Source organism: Aythya fuligula, chromosome Z, assembly GCF_009819795.1.
Source record: "Aythya fuligula isolate bAytFul2 chromosome Z, bAytFul2.pri, whole genome shotgun sequence".
In the NCBI taxonomy this organism is placed as follows: Eukaryota; Metazoa; Chordata; class Aves; order Anseriformes; family Anatidae; genus Aythya; species Aythya fuligula.
Genome location: NC_045593.1, coordinates 16169726 through 16191578, shown reverse-complemented (window position 1 = coordinate 16191578; position 21853 = coordinate 16169726). Strand labels below are relative to the sequence as shown.

General features: G+C 42.4%; 1 protein-coding gene across 1 annotated transcript; it reads right to left on the bottom strand.

Moving 5' to 3' along the window:
* Positions 1-1741: 1741 nt before the first annotated feature.
* MRPS30 (mitochondrial ribosomal protein S30) lies at positions 1742-6573 on the bottom strand. Its single transcript, XM_032206526.1, has 5 exons — positions 6009-6573; positions 5208-5353; positions 3965-4067; positions 3314-3490; positions 1742-2209 (listed from the first exon to the last, which is right to left on the bottom strand). The coding sequence occupies exons 1-5, from the start codon at positions 6571-6573 to the stop codon at positions 1941-1943; spliced, it is 1260 nt and encodes a 419-aa protein (XP_032062417.1). The 3' UTR covers positions 1742-1940.
* Positions 6574-21853: the final 15280 nt, after the last annotated feature.

The window sequence follows — 21853 nt, the reverse complement described above, 5'->3', positions numbered from 1 at the left end:
ACAAAGCTCAAGCGTAGGAATGCTGCAGCTTCTGTGTTTTCTGCTTTTAAACACTTAGTAGTTATACAACCTCAAAAAAGCTTTTATCATTGTACAGAAGCATTAAACACCCTGAACAGATGAGTACAAGATGAAAGATTGCTGTAGAAAATTGCATGCATTATGACGCCTCAACTTTGCCAGGCAGTACAAAGAAGCAGAACAAAACCCATCACACTTTTTAATCTCTCAAAGGGAAACAGTGACACCCACTGCTTTTCCAGGGGATCTCCTTGCCTTTTGAGAGCCACAGAAAGCTGCACTTGGTACTTTACAATTACAAAATAGCCAGCTCCTGCTGTCTTGCCCTCCTCTCTCACTCCAACACTGGGTTCTTCTACCAGGCTACACATCTACACCAGTATTTCAGACACTAGTAAAGCTGCACAGAGGAAAATCACCCTTCTACAGACTTGTTCTACTACAGCTGGACCCTTAGCATAGACAAAGGCTGAATCACAGAAAAAATTAATTTGTTTACCTTTGGAGCAGGATTTTCTTTGATTTTACATCAGGTGTCCACAGACATTACTTACAATGCAACACGCACAGTTTCAAGCTGTAGGTGAAAAAACTGTACCAGGCCAATTTGGGAAGATTGCCTGCCAGGTCACAATATGCAAGTGCCTTTTGAGTGTTCTTCCATTGTTTGCATCACCCCTTCACCACACCAAACAAACGCTATCAGTCACTCACTTCCAAGCTAGGTCACAGGTCACTCTTTAAAACCAACATGCCTACCCAGCAGTTTATCTTCTGTTCCCACTTGGGACGGGCAGAATTTTAATCCAAGGAACAGCAGTTACCAGAATTAGAAATACTCAAGCTTTGCTAAACAAGAAAGTGCTGAAGGATTTCATTTCCATCAAAAAGAAAGCTGTACTGAGGTACTCAGTGCCACGGCTGGGTGCATATTTCTAGATTATCGTTTAGATTACCTTATCATACTTTTAGATTTTATAACTGGTGGAGAAAGTCAAAGCCCTGTTTTTTCCGAACAGAGCAAAGCACCGATTACATAACTCTCTACATCTAACTAGTCTCCCATTAGAAAAATAATCTCCAAGCCAGTTTACAACAGAAAGAAGGATCCTTGGTTACTTGGTCTGAAGGACGCGCAAGCATGTACTTCAGACCAAGTCATGTGTGATTCAGTACTCTCTCTACAAAAGCAAGCTGGACTCAATCATTATTAATGACACTGGAAAAATGCAAAGAGGACAGTGGCAGCATATAAAACTATAGAAAATATGCATTTCAATATCTGAAAGCCAGATACTTTGTTAAGTATTCCTAAGCAGTCCTGACACTGTCGATCTTGTTATCAGGGATCCCACTCATTTGGAGTGGCCTCAGCAGTTCCAGAGGTGACAAGCTCTAACATGTGTATGCATGTGCATAAGACAATCATGGTCTGCAAGTTTTACTATGCCTGTACTACTGCTCAATAAATGCCTACAACTTCATCAGACATGCAGCAGAAGTGCTAGCCCTTCACCACTAAAAAATCACTTTGTAGACTGAGCTCCCTTTCTCTTAAAAACATAAGGGCAAAGAAGAGTTCTTTTTTCAGGCACAGAATTAGCAGTTTTTCCACTACACTCTTTCCAACTCATAGTGTGTTGCTGTGCTTCCAATAGAGCTCCGGGTGGAAACCATCCACCTGACTTTGAATGAGGAATAACATGCTTTTCATAGGAAGTACTCATGGGGCAAAGGTATTCCAGACATTTATTTTTCAGCGTACAGTATAATACAGTTCAAGTCAAGAAATAAGGCCATGAAATACATGTATTGCGTTTGCTAGGCATAGTTGACTAAGAGCAAGGCATATTCCAGCCCGTATTCCACAGAGTTACAATGAAGTTCAGGCACGTGAACAGCAAGTTTAGTTTCATGATTTACAGCTCTTTGGGTCTGTTTAACAGAAAACGAACCAACTGAAGCAGAACTTCATCATTAAAGCCTTTCACACTGCCCTCTTCAACAACATCATATAATGGCTTACTGTCTGTTCCCCAACAGATATTCTTCCGAGGGTTATTTTTAACAGTTTCTGCAGTTAACGCCAAAGTATTCAGCTGGAAACAAAAGAAAGCAAAGTATTTGCCATCAGTCACTACCGCCTGTGATACAAAAGGACGCGTCACATCCGCTTCATTCCAGAATCCTGCAAAACAGAGAAACAACACTAGTTACACAGCACTCAATTCTCATCGGCACGGATGTGATCTAACCACCCACCCACACCTTCTGGGATTTTTAAACAAACAGGCATGCGATCCTGAAGTAAGGCTGCTGACACTTTACTTTTGCTCTCACTGTAGTTTCATTGAATTCACCGGGCTGAAAGAAGGCACTGAGACTCTTACTCGTCTCATAAAATTCCTGACATTACACCGCTCGAGACCTAACACCTTTCCTTCTAAGGACTGAGGAGCAGCCAACTGCAGGACTGAGGTTTGGGCATATTTTCTTCTGTAATAATGTTTCTGCATAATTAATTCTCATGGATCAAAAGCACTCAAAGGCTTCAAAGGCAAAGCTTTAAATAACGCCCTTGAATAAGCTCTGCTTCATCCATTGGTTCAATCAAATCTTTAAGGACCTACTTAAAGGATGGCCTTCAGAAGAAAACACACAAGAATGACTGCATGAGAGAAAAGGTCAGAGAACATTAGAGCAAGCATTCATCATGAGGACAGGACAACCTTTACAGACTGATTTTCTTGTAGTCCCAAAGCTGTGAAAAAAAAAATTAAAATTTGAAGAAAATACAGATCCCTGTAGCTTACATAGGCTTTCAATTGCTTGTGAAGTCTTTTAGATGAAAGTAAGAGACTGGTAGCAGAAGCAAGGAAGATAAGGGATAAAAGGTAAAAAACAAGGAAAAAAACAGTTCGAGGCCTTTTGCTCATTTAGGGTCATTAACATTAAAAATCACACTCTTCAAAATGATGATATATGGTAACGTGGGATTTGGTGTGTGTCCTCCGCCCCCCATCCACCCCATTCCTCTGTAATGCTCAGTAGAGAAAAGTTAAGCTATAACTATAATAACTTAAGTAGCCAAACATAGTTTTCAGAAGATGGCTGTGTATAAATTATGGTGATTCGAGTCAAAGGTGTGCTTGCTTTGCGAAAGATTGCCAAGCACCTGACTCTACAGAGCTACGTATCTGATTATTTAATTAAAAGACCTTCATGTGGATTCCAACTCTGTGTGCTAATTGGCACAGCACACCAAGCACGAACCTACGGACAACAGTCTTACCTTGATACATTGCTTGAGCTGCTGTCCAGGCAAAGAGACTTGCGACACCATTAGCTCGATAAACAACTTCAATCTGATCCTCAAGATTCGCTTTTATAAATCTTTCCCTCTTGAGTTTATCAGGAATCAGGTGAAACTGTGTGTGGCCGTAACAGCATGGGTCTGATACCTTCGACCCTATGACCACCCCAAAAGAAAACAAAATAAGGAGGCAGTGTCACATAACATTCCTTATGATGCACACAAACAAGTTTTTACTGTCAGGCTCCAAGCAGATGAAAATTAAGACCTCTGCTGTGGAGGCATGCAAGTGCAGAGTCATACATTTCTCTGTGAGAATGGACGGCTTGCTGAGTCCAAAAAGGTAACATATTCAAATGTCTCCGAAGAACATACATCAGTTCAAGTCCAGCTTTACTACTAGGTTTCTGTTCAATCCAACTCCTTTAGATCAATCCTGAGACAGAGCATCATATCCTCAACAGAATGCTACTCCCCATTACATAAATGACTTAGAATCTTTATTGAGATTCACATGCTATATATAATAATTATAAGAAAATAAATATAAACACTCTCTCTGCTGAGAGAAGGTGAAACGTCAAGTGAAATGTCAAACGTAGTTGACATTTCTTGACTGGAAACTCTTACCTATAAATACCTTGTTTTCATACTGCTTTTTGAACAGTGGCAGTTTGGATGGTTTGTGATCAATAACGGGAACATCTCCGAGATCAGACTCCAACGGTACAATCTTGAAGAAAGCAGAAGAAAGAACAGCCATTCCGTAAGTCGTGCTTCTGACATCTGACTTCATGTCATATCCCATTTCCTGACTAGACACCAAAAAATACAAGCTTTCCTTACATACAGCATACACGTAATTTATTTACGGAAATCAATGAATACTATTTTTGCAAGAGAACCTGTCTCACAACAACTACTAGTACATGCTTGTTATAACAATGTGTGAGTTTTCTGCAAATTATAAACAACATTGCATGAAACGGCGCTAAGATGATCAGCAACATTTCTAGCAGCAAACTAACCTGAACCACTAGGCTGAGCTCACTCTCCCTCTTGCTTGTGTGCTATGTTACGTGTTAAGGGGCACTACACAATTTAAAAAAATACAATAGGTGCCCATTCACCTTAAGCGCTATTAGCAGGTAACAGAGCTCATACTCAAATTGTCTTTCTGTCCTTTCTTTGGCTTTTATTGCCCAGACACTTGCTTCAAGATTTTGGACACCTGCCACTAATAACTTAAACACTGTACAACCACATTCAAAAGAAATGTGCAGCATCAACAGAAAGCGGTGTGGGTTTCATTGTGCAGTAGAAATGGAGACCCTTACAATTGCTGTACAGATAGCATTCAGCCAAAGTAGAAAAAAAAGACAAGGATATTGAATCAGCTCCCAGAAACCTGAGCATTCAAGAAAACAAGAGCCTTTGGTGGGTAACAGTGCTCACATTCAAACTACATGTGCTCTCTCCCACTCCAGTCCTTTCATCTCCATTTCTCACATCGCCTTAAATTCTGAGAAGACCTTACCCATCATATTTCTCACTCTTGATTCCACTTATTCCTACAAGCACAAAAGAAGTTAACAGCCCCAGGCACATAAGGGCAAGAACACATACCTAAAGCATAAGAATGATCAAAGTGAAGTTCAGAACACCATCCCACTATCTGAAAAGCACTTAACACGGCAAGGAATAAGAGCATTATCACTTGAGAAACACAACAATGCACTCATCGTACAACTCATTAACCAAGGCCTCCAAATACTACCACCTCCAGCAACACATGCTATGGCATAGCCCCAGCAGCAGTCAGAAGCTGAAGCGAAAGTACACATTAGTAAGTTGCTGTTGAAAATATCCACACCTCTGGAAGTTGCTTTGGTACACGCAGCTGCAGGTGCGGCTTATCATCTATCTGAAACCGCACAGGATCGACTCTACCTTTTCGATGTCCATGCACAACAACCTCCTCACCATGATGCCAGTAGTAGTTAACCTCAGGGTTTAAGTCTGAAACAGAACAGAGAGGGAGAGGTAAATAGAGATCACACTTCTACATTTTCAACCACCCCAGTTCTGCACTGTCGCTGCAGCAAAATCGGAGAACCACAACCCACTTATACCGTGTGTCAGCAGCAATGATGTGAAACAACATCCTTGCTGATGGACACCAGGCAGCAACACCAAGCACACTCATGCAGGCAGAGCTCACTGCCCAGCCCCACCACCTAGCATGCCCATAGAATCATTAAGGTTCGAGAAAACCTTCAAGTTCATCTGGTCCAACCATCAGCACACTACTAAGGTCACCCATTAAACAGTGTCCCTAAGCACGACATCCAACCTGTTCTTAAACATCCCCAGGGACGGTGATTCTACTACTGCCCCAGTCAACCCATTCTAATGCCTGACTGCTCTTTCTGAGAAGAAATGTCTCGGAATTTCCAACCCAAACTTTTCCTGGAGCAACTTGAGGCCATTCCCTCTAGTCCTATCACTAATTATCTGAGAGAAGAGACCGAGCCCCAGCTCCCCACAACTTCCTCTCAAGGAGCTGCCGGACAGCAAAAAGCTCTCCCCTGAGCCTCCTCGTCCCCACACTAAACAAGCCCAGCGCCCTCAGCTGCTCCTCAGTTCCCTCACCCCCGCCGCCCCCGCTGCGCACCAAGGGACGAGGCCGCCAGCAGCGGGTTGCGGCCGCACAGGGAGGCGGCGAGGGAGGAGACGAGCTGCGTGACGAAGGGCCCGGGCGTGTGCTCCTGGTCGCGGTACAGGAACGGCCGCCGCTTCTTCTGGTAGAAGCTCTCCTGCAGCAGCGCGTCGCACGCCAGCGAGCGCAGCGTGCCCAGCTCCACGCCCGCCTCCTCCGCGGGCCCCGGCTCCTCCGCGGCCTCCGCCGGCAGCCCCGGCACGAAGGCGGTCCTGGTGAAGCTCCGGTACCAGCGGTCGGCGTTCAGGGCGAAGGTCTGCGGGTGCACCGTGTACTTGGGCCGCTGCAGCTTCCCGTACAGCCGCAGCTTCTCCTCCACCGACGCCGCCTCGTGCACCTGCCGCTGGAAGTGCTCCAGGCGCCGCCGCCGGGCCGCCTTGCTCCGGGCCGTGTGCGAGGCCACCACGGGCGGGTACAGCGGCCCGGGCGGCGGCGGCGGCGGCGGCGGCACGGCGGGCTCCTGCGACAGCCAGCGCCGGCCCAGCCGCAGCAGCAGCCGGCAGCCGCCGGGCGCCGCCATCTCGCAGCGGAAGGGCGCGGGGCGGGGGCCGCGCCGATTGGAGGGCGGCCCCGGTCACGTGGCGCCCGGCGGCCAACCGAGCGAAGGGCTGCCGGGAGGGGAAGGGAGCGGCCTCTGCGGAGGCGCCGCTGGTGCTCCCGGGGGAACTGCGCATGCGCCGAGGCTTCCCTCCGGCTTCCCGGGGCGGGAACTACAGCTCCCAGGAGGCACTGCGGGAGGAGCGGCGGCGGCCAGGCAGCCGGGCTCGGCCCCGCCCCTTACCCGGGCTCGGCCCCGTCTGTCAGAGCCGTGTCACGGAGCCAGCGCGGGGCGCAGAAGGGAGCTCAGAGCCCCTCCCCCCCCCCCGTTCCACCCCCTGCCGTGGGCACGGACACCTGCAGCATGCCCCGTTCCCCAGGGCCTCACCGAACCTGGCCTTGGAGAGCTCCAGGGATGGGGCACCCGCGGCTGCTCTGGTCCCTGCTACCAAAGCCTCGCCGGGTGAACCCGCTGCACTGGCCCCAGGACTGAGCCCCGGGGAACAGCGCTGGTGACCGGCCCCCAGCCGGATTTAACTGCATTCAGCACATCCCTTCGGGCACGGCCAAACACAACACATATTCTGTCCCTCCATTCAACTTCAACTTTGCTTTCTGTTTGTTTCTAAACTACACATCCACTAACCTGAGCCATCCCATGAAAGCAGAGCTGGCTGCTGTCCTTGTCATCTCCCAGTATCGTTAGCAAGGAGATTGCCTGGTGGTAGGCAGGGGAGGTAGGAGTGGAATTAGGGTACAAGACATGCTACGTAGTGTGCGTGATCTGCTCCACTTTCTAAACTTCAGCCTAACTGTCTGTTGAATCTCTGGTCAGAAGTTGTACTTGGAGTAGCCACTTAATTTTAAATCCAGCCACTCTCTTCATCAGAAGGGATGAGATGTGAACTAGTTAAAATGGGAGAGTCATGTGAGTTAGAGGATTTTAAAGTCTTCTGTTCGTCACATGCATAACTTCTCCTCAGCGATTCCAGACTTCTTTTTTTATTTAATTTGACTCCTTCCTTGGGAAGCATGCTTCAAATTCAAGGGACAAAAGCTTACATTTAGATGATGGACTGTTTAGTGATCAAGTGGAGGGCTGTTAGCGTTAGGTTGGAGGTTGGACTCGATGACCTTGAGGTCTCTTCCAACCTAGAAAATTCTGTGATTCTGTGAACCTCCCTCTTTTCCCCATGCAGCAAACTCCAGCCATATCTAGAAGCCTTTTTCTGCTCTCCTTGTTCAATAAAGGACACTGGCCAAGTTTAGCCAAGATAAAGCTCTTGAATCTGCTTCCTTGCAATGGAAACACAGACAGACATATAAGCTCAGACAGAAGCTTCTCTAAAATCACCATTCCCGTTCTTAGATATTTTGCTGCCGCATCTCCTGCTTCAGAACTTGTTTCCTTTGGTTGTTAGAAATGTTCTTCTCGTTTCAGGTTTGAATATATTAATGGTCAGTTTATACCTGTTTGTCCTCATGCCAGCATTGTCGTTCAGTTTAATTAGCTTTTTCTCCTTTCCAGTGTTTGCCTGCTAAAATATTGATGGAGGCCAGCCATATCATCTCTCGATTAGAGAGTCTGAACAAGCTTCTCTCACACAGACACGTCTCCATTTCCCTGATCATCTTAGCAACCAATTCTTGCATTTCCTCCAGTTTTGGATTTCCATTGCACGTGACCAGACGCTACCCCTTATTTCACACTAGGGTTTTTTTTTACATCTATTAGGGTTACTAATCGTCTACCACAGCTGGAGACCTTTCTCATTGGTTGTCAAATCCAAATCACCTGCCTTGCAGCTGTACAATGCCATGAAAAATTTTTGCATAGGGTATTTTAAGGCTTTGGAAATACAATACAGAACAGAATGTAAGTCATGAAGCAAGTGAATGTGTAAAGGATTGTTTTTACTTCCTGTAAGGCTATTCAAAGGTATTGAATGGTTCCTGCATGCCGATACTGATGACACCAGTAGAGAAAAGCTGTAAGGAACCAGTGCAATGCTTTAACCTACACAAAAAATCTGCAAGCTGCCTACTGATGTTCTTACCACAGGCCCACTTCAGTTGGTTGGTGTACATTGTGCTACCATTCTTCTTGCTTTTGGAACTGCAAGGGCTTGGATAAAAGGGTCCAATAGACAGTGTGGTGACAGATGCTGACCTGCTTTGCTGACAGCTCTATAGTAAGGTTTTGTTCATAATATGTTACCCAACCATAGATCTCTCTGTTCTCAAATGCAAACTGACGGTTCAAAAAGGATCTATTTTCTTTCTTTACTGAGAGAACCTCTCTGATATATCAAAGTTATCCTACACTGATAAATTTATAGCATCTTTATATTGCTTTACCCATTCCACGTATACATGCAATAGGGAAAGGCCATTATCATCTTTTCTGACTGCAATCCACTGACAAAAGCATGCATCTTATAGGACTTCATAGAAACATAGAATGGTTTGGGTTTGATGGGACTTTAAAGATCAGCTAGTTCGAACCCCTCACCATGGGCAGGAGAATCTTCCATGAGACCAGGCTGGGACTTTGAGCAAGTATGCAAATATTTTTAAAGGAATGTAAAATGCATGTGTAGGCTGAACTCTTAATTACACATCCTTCAAAATGCTTCAGCTTCAAAGTGCTTCTGCAACTCTATAGCAGTCCAAACAGCACCAATCTGAATTAAATTTGTATTATGTTTCACCTACTATTTCAATGCAGTTTCTGAAACAATGCCTTTTAGACTAGAACTGGCAATGTTCATGTGTACATCAAAGATCACTCTCCCAATCCTCATCTTAGGCAAAGTAAAGAAAAAAAAAAAAAAAAAAAGTAAATAAATAAATAACTGTTTTTCTGACCACAATTTCCACCTAACTGAGAAAAAAAAATGTTAAAAGAAGGTACATCAAAGGTGAACTACTTTCTAGATCTCATGTGAGAGCCAAGAAGCCAGGTGAATGTAATGACAGCCCCTTGCATTGTTTCAAAGCAAGGAGCATTGAAGTGAAAGATGCACAGGCAAATTCTACCTTCTGTGGCTCTAGATACTGTTACTGCAGGGTAGCAAGAACAGCGGTGACTTTCAAGACCACTATGGCTTCAATGGTTTGTAAAGATAAAAGGCTTAAAAAGCTTACCTTGAAGATGTGCTTTGACAAAGCCTAACTTCACTAAGCTTGCCCATTAGCAAAAAAGTGAGAAAATGTTTGTGAAAAACAGATTTCTCAGTCACTTTGCTACACTAGCACTGAAACTCTATATAAATTACAAACATTACCTCATACCCCAATTTCTTATGCATTTCAGGGAATGTCCAGATAATGGGTATCCCATGTATGCCCTTCTGGACCGTTGTGTGCACACAAGACAAGTTTTTGTAAGGATTATTTTGTTTCAGCGGAAAATACAGGAGCTTCCGCTAATTTTAACACTTACTCTTTGAGATAACGTGGTACTGAATGAAAAAAATCTACTTGTGAATTTAGAGATTCACCTCCAAAATGAAATGGGTTGATCAACTGGAGGAAATAGTATACTGTCATTTTGAAAAGAAAGGAGAGTTATTTGGGTTCTGAAGCAATTGGTAAGTGACAATTCAAACATTTGCATTAAGAGTCTTTTCATTCACTCAATTACAAAGATTCAGCTGCTGAAAGATCATAGAATCAAAGTATCATACAATCATTAAGGTTGTAAAAGAGCTCCGAGGTTATCTGGTCCATTCATCCCCCTACCACCAATGTCACACACTAATCCATGTCCCTAAGCACAATATCCAACCCTTCCTTAAACACCCCCAGGGACAGTGACTCCACCACCTCCCTGGACAACCCATTCCAATGCCTGACTGCTCTTTCTGAGAAGAAATGTTTCCTGAACCTGAACCTCCCCTGGTGCAACTTGAGGCCATTTGCTCTAGTCCTATAACCAGTTATCTGTGAGAAGAGGCTGACTCCCAGCTCTGCACAGCTTCCTTTCAGATACTTGTAGAGAGCAATAAGATGTACACTTTTATGACAAAATTAGTGGGGTCAGCTCCAGTGTTCCAAAAATTGAGCTGTGGGGAAGACTGTTGAGTAGACTAATCTCAGTATGAATGTGAAGGAGTGGATGAAAAGCCACAAATGTTGCAGAAGAAAGCTAATGTATATAAATGTTTTTATAATAGAGTATTAACAAGTGGTGAGTGTTTATGTTTGTCTTAAAAGGTGTTGTGAAGGTGAAAAGTGAAGAATGGCAGATATTGCACTTACTTTCTCTTTCTTTCTGCTGTCAGATAAACCCTTTTTTGGTTGGTTGGTGGTTTTTTGTTTGTTTTTCTCAAGTGTAAATTCAAGTATTTCTCTGCTGCTTCAAATGAATAAACAAACAAATAAATAAGTATTTTTACATGGTGAAAAAACAATTCTAATCCTCCAATGGTGAAAAGTGCCAGTGGAGTGCACACAGACTTTCCAATGGTCATCAAAACCTAGAGTCTGCCTCTAACAAACCGTGTAAACCATGTATCACACCTAATGTTCACAGAATCACAGAATCATCTAGATTGGAAGAGACCTCCAAGATCACCCATTCCAACCTCTGACCTAACACTAACCAGTCCTCCACTAAACCATATCACTAAGCTCTACATCTAAACATCTTTTAAAGACCTCCAGGGATGGTGACTCCACCACTTCCCTGGGCAGCCTGTTCCAGTGTCTAACAACCCTTTCAGTAAAGAAGTTCTTCCTAACATCTAACCTAAAACTTCCCTGGCGCAACTTTAGCCCATTCCCCCTCATCCTGTCACCAGGCACGTGGGAGAATAGACCAACCTCCACCTCGCTACAGCCTCCTTTAAGGTACCTGTAGAGAGCAATAAGGTCACCCCTGAGCCTCCTCTTCTCCAGGCTGAACAATCCCAGCTCCCTCAGCTGCTCCTCATAAGACTTGTTCTCCAGACCCCTCACCAGCTGGAAGTCCAAGACAGCAGTATTACTGGTTCCCATCCTGACTTCACCAAGAATAGAGAACTCTACTATTTCGTGGTCACTCTGCCCAGGACAGCTCCTGACCACCACATCTTCCACCAGTCTCTATGAACAGAATGTCCAGCAGGGCACCTTCCCGGTAGACTCACTAACCAGCTGCATTGGGAAGCTATCTTCCATGGTCTCCAGAAACCTCCCAGACTACTTCCCCTGAGCTGTATTGCATTTCCAGGATATGTCTGGGATGTTGAAGTCCCCCACGAGGTCAAGAGCTGCTGGTTTTGCAACTTTTGCCAGCTGCCTGTAGAATTCCTCATCTGTGTCCTCATCCTGGTTTGGCAGTCTGTAACAGACCCCTACCAGGATGTCTGCCTTGTTGGCCTTTCTGCCGATCCTAACCCGTAGGGACTCAACCTTATCATTCCCAGTCTCAGCCTTGAGTTCTACAACATCAAAGTACTCTCTAATACAGAGAGCCACACCACCCCTTCTGTGCTTCCTGTCCCTTCTGAAGAGCCTATAGCCAGCCGTCTGCACAAAGGAGATGTTTTCCTCAGTAGACAAAAGTGAGCCTTGCAGCATAACCTGAACCTTCATTTCCAGTTATTACAAGCCAAGGGATGTAGATCTTCAGATCTGAATGATATAGTGTGCTAAATGAGGACTATACAGACCTCTACATCATATGCCATTTCTCCCAACCTGAGAAGCCCTGAAGGAAGGCAGCACAGGGATGAAGAATTCAAGAAAGTCATGGGTCCACCATTTGCACACACTGAGCTGGTCCAGCCCTGGGATGTGTGCTACAATGCTTTCCATGGTAAATTCACAAACCAGACCCATGACTGTGCAACGAGCTAGTTCCTTGGCTGGATGTGACTTACATCAAGCCAGTTTGGAGTCTGAGACATTAAATGGGCCCTTGTTTTTATCTCTGTAGCTATAGAATTCAAAAATGCAACAAAACCAGTACTTAGAATTTGATGGGAACACCAATACAAAACAAACAAACAACCAAAACCCCACCATAGAAGGAAGGAAATACTGGTCACCCTATTGATTTCTAAATGCAGACCCAAATTCAGTTACTATCTCAATTTGATATGCCTGATTTTTTAAACGATGAAAAAATGCACAAGCACACATCTTTCTTGGACAGAATGTTCCACACATGAAGTATTGTTCCTTTAGTCTGAATAGCTTAAGTGTGTGGAGACGTGTATTTAGTAATAAAAAACTAATTGCATCTTTTCCTAAGCAGTAGAGAAACCTTAATTGTTTAGATTCTCAAGTGCTGACTAATGAAATTACTTAGACCGTCTTCCCTAACTGGATTTAACATTTGGTGTATATGAAGGTCAGCTGAAAGTCAGTCTACAGGACAAATGCAAGATAAGTACATGACCTGGCATACAACTCATATCTGATGCACAGTCAGTTGCTAAGACAGTATTTCTAAAGAGAAGAATAATGACATACAGTTACAGGTTTTCTTTTTGCTTTCTACAGATACCTTACATACTGATTTCCTGACTTCTGGAAGGGTCCTCTTCCTGCATCGTAGAGGCATGTGGGATGGAGGGGACCAGAGGCCAACCTTACTCAAAGCAGGGCCAGTTAGATGAAGCTGCTCAGGGCTGTGTCCAGTCAATAATTGGATACCTCCAGGGATGTAGACTGTAGGGCTGCTTTGGATCTCCGATCCAGTTTGTGGCCATCCTTATTTATCTATCTATCTATCTATCTATCTATCTATCTATCTATCTATCTATCTATATCTATTTATATATCAAATCAGAATTTCCTGAGTTCCATCTTGTACCTATTACCCCTCTGCCTTTTACTCTGATCCTCCTCCTTCTTCTCCTTCTTCTTGCATTTAAAAAATTCAGAGAGCAGTGTATTTGGTGAAAAGCTGACACTGCATAAAGTATTTAAGCTGTCATGCATTGAAGTATTTAAGTAATAATGCATAAAATGCATAAAGTATTTAAGCACATGCATTGAAAATGCAAAAGAAAATAATGCCCTGCTATTGCCGAGGTGCTTTGAGGCACATTCTGAAGGAAAGTGCAAAAAGCAATACCACTAGATGTCACCCTTCTTCCACTGAAAATTCAGCGGCAGTCCTTTTTTTTTTTTTTTTTTTTTTTTTTTTTTTTTCCTCCAATTTGTGACTTTACAAGTATTGCTTGTTGAACTAGTAACATGCTGATCGAGATTATGCTTTGCCAGGTATGTTGGTTTGTAATCCAGTCAAAATCTGAAAATCTGTGTGGTATATTATTGTTATTTGTTGTTGTTATTGTTTTTGTTGACCTTGTGCTCAGTTTTAAAAAGCTAATTCTCAGATGAGAATGCAATTTTATTGCTAATCTAAGATGAAACATTGCCAGTTAATTTCGTCTGATGCTGCTGTAGCACAGCAGACAGTGGATTGATGGAGGGCATGTAGTCAAGGTCCTATTGCTATGTCTGTTACTGACATAGTGTATGGATTGGGCAAGACATTTCACCTCAGCTTTTCAGTTTTCCCTCTGCTGTTAACACAACAGAGTTTTCAGTGTAGTCTCCAATTATGATGTTGCATTACCTTTATCCTGCTCCAGTGAGAGGTGTGTCACAACTGATATGAGAAAAAAAGTAGTTACATCAGAGAAAACTTCTTGGGAGAATTTTTGACCCCCCTATTCTAGCTGCATTCATTACCCCCTTGCTCATTACTCATTGCAATTCACTTAGAGACAGGTCTTAGTTGAGGGTAGCTAGTGGAACCAGTTATAGCTGAACATACTAAGTCACCAGTTCCTGCTCACTCTCATTTTTATTTGAGTGAGTGGCATCACCCTACATTCAGATTTAAGTTTCTGATATACTGTCTGATACAAATAGGAGCTAAGTTTATCTCATTTCCTGTACATACAGGCCTTCCATTGCTACCTGCCCTGACCCAGGCTGGTGTTTCCTAGTTACTTTTTTCAACACTGTCTTTCACAGAAGTATGATTAAGTGGAGTATTATATATAATAAATAAATAAATACATAAATAAATACATCTCATTGATAGGATCATTGTTTTGTCACTGATAGATCTGATCACTTGAGATTGATGGGGAGTATCTACTTTCCTGATTAATAAGACAACGGTGAAAGAAAATGCAGTCTTCACGTTAAATTTTTTCACATCTTACTCTGTTAGGTGCTTTTATTCTCCAAAGAGAAAAACATAAAAATAGCTGCAAAAAAACCCACAACAGAAAAGATAGTGGCTGAGGTCAAATCAATTGTGCACAATCTGAACACAGACCCGAACAAATATGCTCAACATGAATGTAATCAGTTCTCATTTTCCCAATGACAGTCCTTCCCTTACTCCTTCAGTGATCCTCACCTTCATCTGTGATAACATATTATCTGGTATGAGCTGGTAAGACCTAGAACCTGAAAGGCTCATTTTAGAGGAAAATAATGTCTTGGATCTAAAGAGGAAAGATTTTTTTTTAGCCAGTTGACTTGTCCCATTACTACTGCAGCATGAATACATGTAACTAGAAGAACAAAAAGTGACTGATGAGAAAAAGTACAAAGGTTACTAAGTATTTCCTCTAAAAAGAGCACATATTCATAAACTCTCAGCCCTAATATGGGTAGTGATTATATATAATTACACATTTAAATATTGAACAGTTTGGCTGAGACACACTTACATCTGATGTACATGTTACAAATGAAAAGCTCTGTCACATATTTTCCACATTTTTCTTAATCCTGTCAGCACCCTAGGTGACAACACAACATAGTAGTCCACACTGTGCCTTGGAGGCTGTTCAGTTGAAAATGAGGCACTGGATGGAAAATAGTGGACAGACTGCAGAACACAGCAGTAAACCCCTGTAAGATATCACAGAGAGTATTTTAAAATAATCATTGTATATACTCTCAGCCTGTCATGCATTTCTCTGCAAATATTGCAATTTTAGCGTTACACATTCTGAAATGGTCAAAGACCAGATTTCTTGTATTCCAATATTAGATTTGAAATGCATTCATAAAACCACAACAACAGGGATACTTTCAAAATACAGGAACCCCCTGGTCTTCTGCAACAAAGTGTGACAAACATTGATCAACCATGGAATTATTCCCTGCATGATTCTGACCAGTTGTATCCAGTGAAAGCTGTCAGATATTCAGTACCCAAGCCATCTGAAATGAGATAGCCATGCTGTCAAAACAATAAGCTTTTATTCTTTATGCAACATTGTCATGTGTAGTGCACAATACAGATTTAAATGGCTTTCAACTCCTATTTCAGAGCCATTTGTTAAAAACCAAATGGTCTGGAGCTTCCCTCAGAGAAAGCGGCTGTGTTAAAGTTGGATTTCTGTACAGTTGGTTTTACATGCACTCGGTTTCTGATAATTCATTTCAACACTGTTATATCACATTACTCTAGTAGCTATGGCAGGATTAGTAGCAATACTGCAAATGGCAATGTCATCAGGCAAAAATGTATAGCTTTGTGGTTTCAGAAAAATGAAGGCATTCAAAGTCATTAACATATAAAAGATTGAATAATGGCCTCTACAATAGATTGCTAAAGAACACCAGATGTTGTTCACAGGAGATCTAAATCTGGGCGGCAAGATGTTGCTACTTGTTCATTAAATGAGACAATTGAAAATTACAATTGTGCTTCCACCAAAAGCTCTGTAGATATGACAGCTCTTCCAGATTTTGCATTATTTTAGCATGACAGTTATGCAGGGAATATCTTATTACATGGACAGAAAATTCACTGCTAAAGAAGCAAAACTGAGTTATCTTGTTTCTCCAAAATGTGCGTAATTCTATAAAATAAATGATAATTTATATCCATTGTGGATTAGAACACAGAGGAACATCCGTTGTTAAACAAGCCATATTGTGGAGAGTGACACATTGTCAACAGGTACGTTCAGAATGATATAAAGAAAAACAAACAGACGGCAACTAGGGCAAGATTCAAGGATAAATATAATATTATCAAACTGTTGTTACATTCTGTTCAGACTCAGAAGGTCACTCTCAAGTTCCTACATACTGTCTTCAGATAAGATCCACTCATGAACACACATATATATAAGGTTTTAGATGAGGATGAAGTGTAAAAGTTCACATTTCTTGTTTGTTTATTTGTTTGATTTTTTTTTTTCAAGAAATCGTAAACTTTTGAAATTATGGTCTACAGTATTTGATGGGTAGCCCTAGAGCCAAGCAAAGAAACATTTACTATTTTTACAGTGTGGAGTTCTAAAGGTTATATATGATGTAGTCATTTAAAGGACATCCTGGTTAAAATTTATCTCATTAAATCACTAGTATATACTGAGCAGGTGTGTCATGGTTTTGGCTGGGATAGCCTCTATTTTTCATAGGGTCTTACACAATGCTGTCATTTGGATTTTTAATTAAACCAATGGTGGTAACATAATGGTGTTTTTAGTTGTTGCTGAGCAATGGTTGCACAGAGCCCAGGACGTTTCAGCTCCTCTTGTTGCCCTGCCAGCGAGAGGCTGGGGGTGCACCAGGAGCTGGAGGGGACAGGGTCAGGACAGCTGGCCCAGGCTGGCCAAAGGGATGCCCCACACTGTGTGGTGCCATGCTCAGCAATAAAAGCTGGGGTAATGAAGGAGGAAGGGGGACATTTGGAGTGATGGTGTTTGTCTGCCCAAGAAACTATTACAGGTGATGAGCCCTGCTGTCTTGGAGGGGCTGAACACCTCCTGCTTGGTTTGCTCTGCCTGAATGCACAGCCTTTGCTTTACCTGGTGAGCTGGCCTTGTCTCAACCCCTGAGTTCTCACACTTTTACGTTTCCCATTCTCTCATACATCCTACCTGGGTACAGTGAGTGAGCAGCCATGTGGCACTGAACTGCCTGCTGGGGCCAAAGCACAACAAGGTATTCAGGTTAGGTAAGCTGTCCAGGCTTCCCTTACAGTCACTGGATATCTAGTCACCCCAGTCAATGGCCATCAGGGGGCAATTCCTCTCTCCTTAGACTCCTACATTTTGTCAGCAGAGTAAGATCTCCAGCTGTTCTCCACAATGGGAAATTATGCATCCAACCACAACAGCAGACACACATGGTAGACACCAAAGTTGAATCCATCCCTGACACTTACATGAAGAGTACCTACGTTATCTGAACTAAGACATTAGGGTTGCACAAAACCAGCTAAAGATGTTTTAACAGTGTAGGCAAATTTCCCCTGTGCCATGAACAAGACACTTGGTATTCTGCATGACAAGCAGATGAAATTGCTCTTGCTTTCCAGAAGGAATGCCCTATTCCCATGTATACACCTTCCTCTCTTCCTTGTGGTTGTTAGTTATGCAAAGCAAGAAGATGGGCCATTGTGCAGTTCCTGCAAGTGTGCTACTCTGGGCAGTTGCCTATCTTGTGCTTAGGCAAAGCCAAAAACTGCTGAAAGCAATGCAAAGTCCAGGTTTTCACTCCAAAGACCCTGAAGTAAATTTATGCATCATTCAGGTACCTGAAAAGGCTAGATTTGTTATTAAGTTATTAGCAAACAGCAAGTATTCAGATAAATGAGGTTTCACCTATTGAAACTCAAGAGAGTTTAAAAAACAGTTTTGTTTTCTGTCTGGATTTTGAGACATTGGAGTCACTCACAACACATTGTTTTCAAAACAAAACAAAACAAAACAACAACAACAACAAAACAAAACAACAACAACAAAAAACTTTTTTTTTTTCCCCACAAAAAAATAAAAATAGAAAAACAAAAATCATCTTTCCATATGACTCCAGAATGGGAGTAAGTTTCAAAATACGAGAATTTCCTGTTGGACAGACATGCCTTTTTTTCCTCTTATTTTAGAGCCTTTGCTAGAACAACATTTGAAATATGATCTCTCTGATTTACCTCCTTTCTGCCTCCATTATACCTATCTTTGTGCCCAGGAAATTGCACTTTTTACAGTCCTTTGATTTTCTCATTTTCTTCATTTTAAATGTTAAATCTTTAACAAGATTTAACAATGAACTTGATTTGCTTCTTTCACTTCCACTTTTCCCTCTCAAAAAAAAAAAAAAAAAAAAAAAAAAATATCACCTTTAAAACCTTTAAAATCCTATTGATATCACACATGGCCTGTTATGTATCAACAAATTATATTTTTGTTTGATTCCAAAAGAAGTGGAGTCAGCAGTTGGAAGCAGAAAATGTCCTTCATTTTTCTGTTTTTATTTGACAGCATGGTGTACAGGGTAAAATATTTATAGCATTTATTACTCTTATATTTGCTCTTCCACACTGAAATATCTCCATTTCAAATTAACAGTTTGGTTTAGGGCTTTAACCTAAAAATATATATATATTTTTTTTCTGGTTACTTTAGTTCTACTCTATATTTTTTCCTACTCCCTAACTAAATTTCTGTTCTGTCCTCCAAGATGTAGTTTCTTCTGGGATTTCAGAAAAACTTTTTAAAATGTCAGTCCCATAAGTTGTTTTGAAAAGCCCGACTGTCCTTTCTAAGTTCTTTATTTTCCCATTCAAGCACAGAGACAACAGATGTACTAAGAGAGGGCTGTCCTAACTCTGCAATGTCCCTGTGCAGTGGTCACCCAGCTAAAGGGACTTTGTTCCTCCAGATCTTCCCTTCATTATGAACAGATCTGGACTTTACCTTGGACATAGACATCTTAACAGAATGAAATGCTTCTCAGTGCAGTCAATAGATAGTGTCAAAATACCAGCAATCACTAGTACCTGTGCTCATTTTTTGTTGCAGAGAAACTGGAGGAACAGCAGAAAACATATATTAAAATTTATAACATCAAAGGCTTTGTATTTACTTTCTTCTGTGGGAAAATGAGCCTTTGAACCTACCTTTGCAACCAACAGTAGCCCATTCTTTGCCTACCACAGCACCTTCACACAACTCTTCTAGTGCTCTAGATGACATCCTCCTCTTGTTGCACCACCCTTTTCATTACTCTCTCTCTACCTGGGGATGAAGAAATCCATACAAGATGGGGCACAAAGGCACACAGGGTGTGCTCCCCAAGTAGCTCTCTACTCCCGCCTCATCTCTGTTGGTATGTGGTCCATATAGTTAAAGACTTTCTGGCCCTCTGTGTCCTGAGGAAACAGGCTGTTCTGGGGACCTTAACACAGAAAGAATTTAGCATTCATGTCAGCATGCACATGCTGAAAGTTAAGCAGAAGCTTAAATATAGAGGTGATTTGCAAAATTGGAGTCTTAATTCTGGCAGAGGATTATGTATTGGCAGTATAAGTTCTTCCTCCCAAAGAGCTATATAAAGTCCCTCTGCAGGCCCAGGTTCTAAAGCACTGGGGCCAAAATCATCCCTGGAATTACACTGGTTAGGCTTCCAAAAGCAATTCTGCAAAGAAAACAGTCTCTAAGACCAGCAGATGATTTTGATTAATAAGAATATGTTCCTAAAAGTAAATTTACAGAGACTCTTAAAAAGCGCTACAGTGGTATTAACTACGAAAACAAAATGTGAAACAAAGACACCTTCTAAGATAACACACACTTATTGTTACAAATTACCTGTCAGTTTTCCCAAAAGAAAATAGCTGGCCCTAAACAAAGAGCAAGACGCTGAGGGGCGGTACCCGTGTGTTTTGCTTTTACCATCTACGTTCTGGAAAGATTTTTGGAGGTTTCATTGCTTGAAGAGGCCAAATCACCCCTAATTTAGAAGTAAGCATGAGATTAAATAAGCTTTCCATAAAAGCCTGTTAAAAGAAACTCCTCCATTTCTTCTCCCCTCAGTCCCTTTTGTTATCCATGCTTCACATTCTCACAACCGCAGATATGTGTGCATGTTTGTGTGCATGAATTTCCATTATCATGAGAGCTGCTATTTGTGAGGCAATTTTTTTTCACTCCTTTTTTATGAATAAAGGAGTCAGAGCTTATGGGCCAGCCCACCATCTCCCCCACTGTAATAAAATTAGTTTAAAAAATATGGCATTTTTAAAAACTCTAAATTTGGATCATTTTTATATGGTTTTGTAGGTTTTGAGTTGTTTTGTGTTGGAGAATGGGAACAGAGTTCCATTTATTTGCAACTATTTAAAACTTACATTTCTCTGAAGACTTGCAGAAGGCTTGAAGAAATGAAGGACAATTAAAAAAAAAAAAAAAAAAAGACTTAGAAATAACAAGACTAATGAGAAAATCACAGGCTTTAACAGTTCTTTTTTCTTGATCTCTTCTGTTTCTCCAGGATATTTTTCTTTTTCGATTAGCTTATTTTTCTTTGTATTTACCTCAGAGATGCTCACACCACATAAGCGCTGCCATGCCATAAGTGCTGCTGATAGCCACCAAACCCAAACGTGAATTTTCACAGTGTGCCTATAACAGCTTCTTTTCTCTTTTTGCCTGTTTATTCCAGTTCTTCTTAACTTTTATGGGAAAAAAACTTTTAGTGTTTCATTTTAATTTTCCTTGTCCATTCTAATACCAGTGAATCCATTGAATCACAGAATCACAGAATTTTCTAGGTTGGAAGAGACCTCAAGATCATCGAGTCCAACCTCTGACCTAACGCTAACAGTCCCCACTAAACCATTTCCCTAAGCTCTACATCTAAACGTCTTTTGAAGACTTCCAGGGATGGTGACTCCACCACTTCCCTGGGCAGCCTGTTCCAATGCCTCACAACCCTTTCAGTGAAGAAGTTCTTCCTAATATCTAACCTAAAACTCCCCTGGCTCAACTTAAGCCCATTCCCCCTCGTCCTGTCACCAGGCACGTGGGAGAACAGGCCAACTCCCACCTCGCTACAGCCTCCCTTGAGGTACCCATAGAGAGCAATAAGGTCGCCCCTGAGCCTCCTCTTCTCCAGGCTGAACAAGCCCAGCTCCCTCAGCCGCTCCTCGTAGGACTTGTTCTCCAGGCCCCTCACCAGCTTCGTCGCCCTTCTCTGAACCCGCGCAAGCATCTCCATGTCCTTCTTGTAGCGAGGGGCCCAAAACTGAACACAGTACTCGAGGTGCGGCCTCACCAGAGCTGAGTACAGGGGGACGATTACCTCCCTAGCCCTGCTGGTCACACTGTTCCTGATACAAGCCAGGATGCTGTTGGCCTTCTTGGCCACCTGAGCACACTGCTGGCTCATATTCAGCCATCCACCATCACTCCCAGGTCCTTCTCTGCCTGACAGCTCTCCAACCATTCTTCTCCCAGCCTGTAGCTCTGCTTGGGGTTATTGCGCCCCAGGTGCAGGAC

Excerpts from the sequence above, each read along its gene's own strand:
- MRPS30 (XM_032206526.1), bottom strand. The coding sequence starts at position 6,573 with ATGGCGGCGCCCGGCGGCTGCCGGCTGCTGCTGCGGCTGGGCCGGCGC. Across the intron at positions 5,354-6,008 it reads GCTGGCGGCCTCGTCCCTTG|ACTTAAACCCTGAGGTTAAC; the intron begins GTGCGCAGCGGG and ends GTTCTGTTTCAG. Across the intron at positions 2,210-3,313 it reads AGCTCAAGCAATGTATCAAG|GATTCTGGAATGAAGCGGAT; the intron begins GTAAGACTGTTG and ends TCTGTTTTGCAG.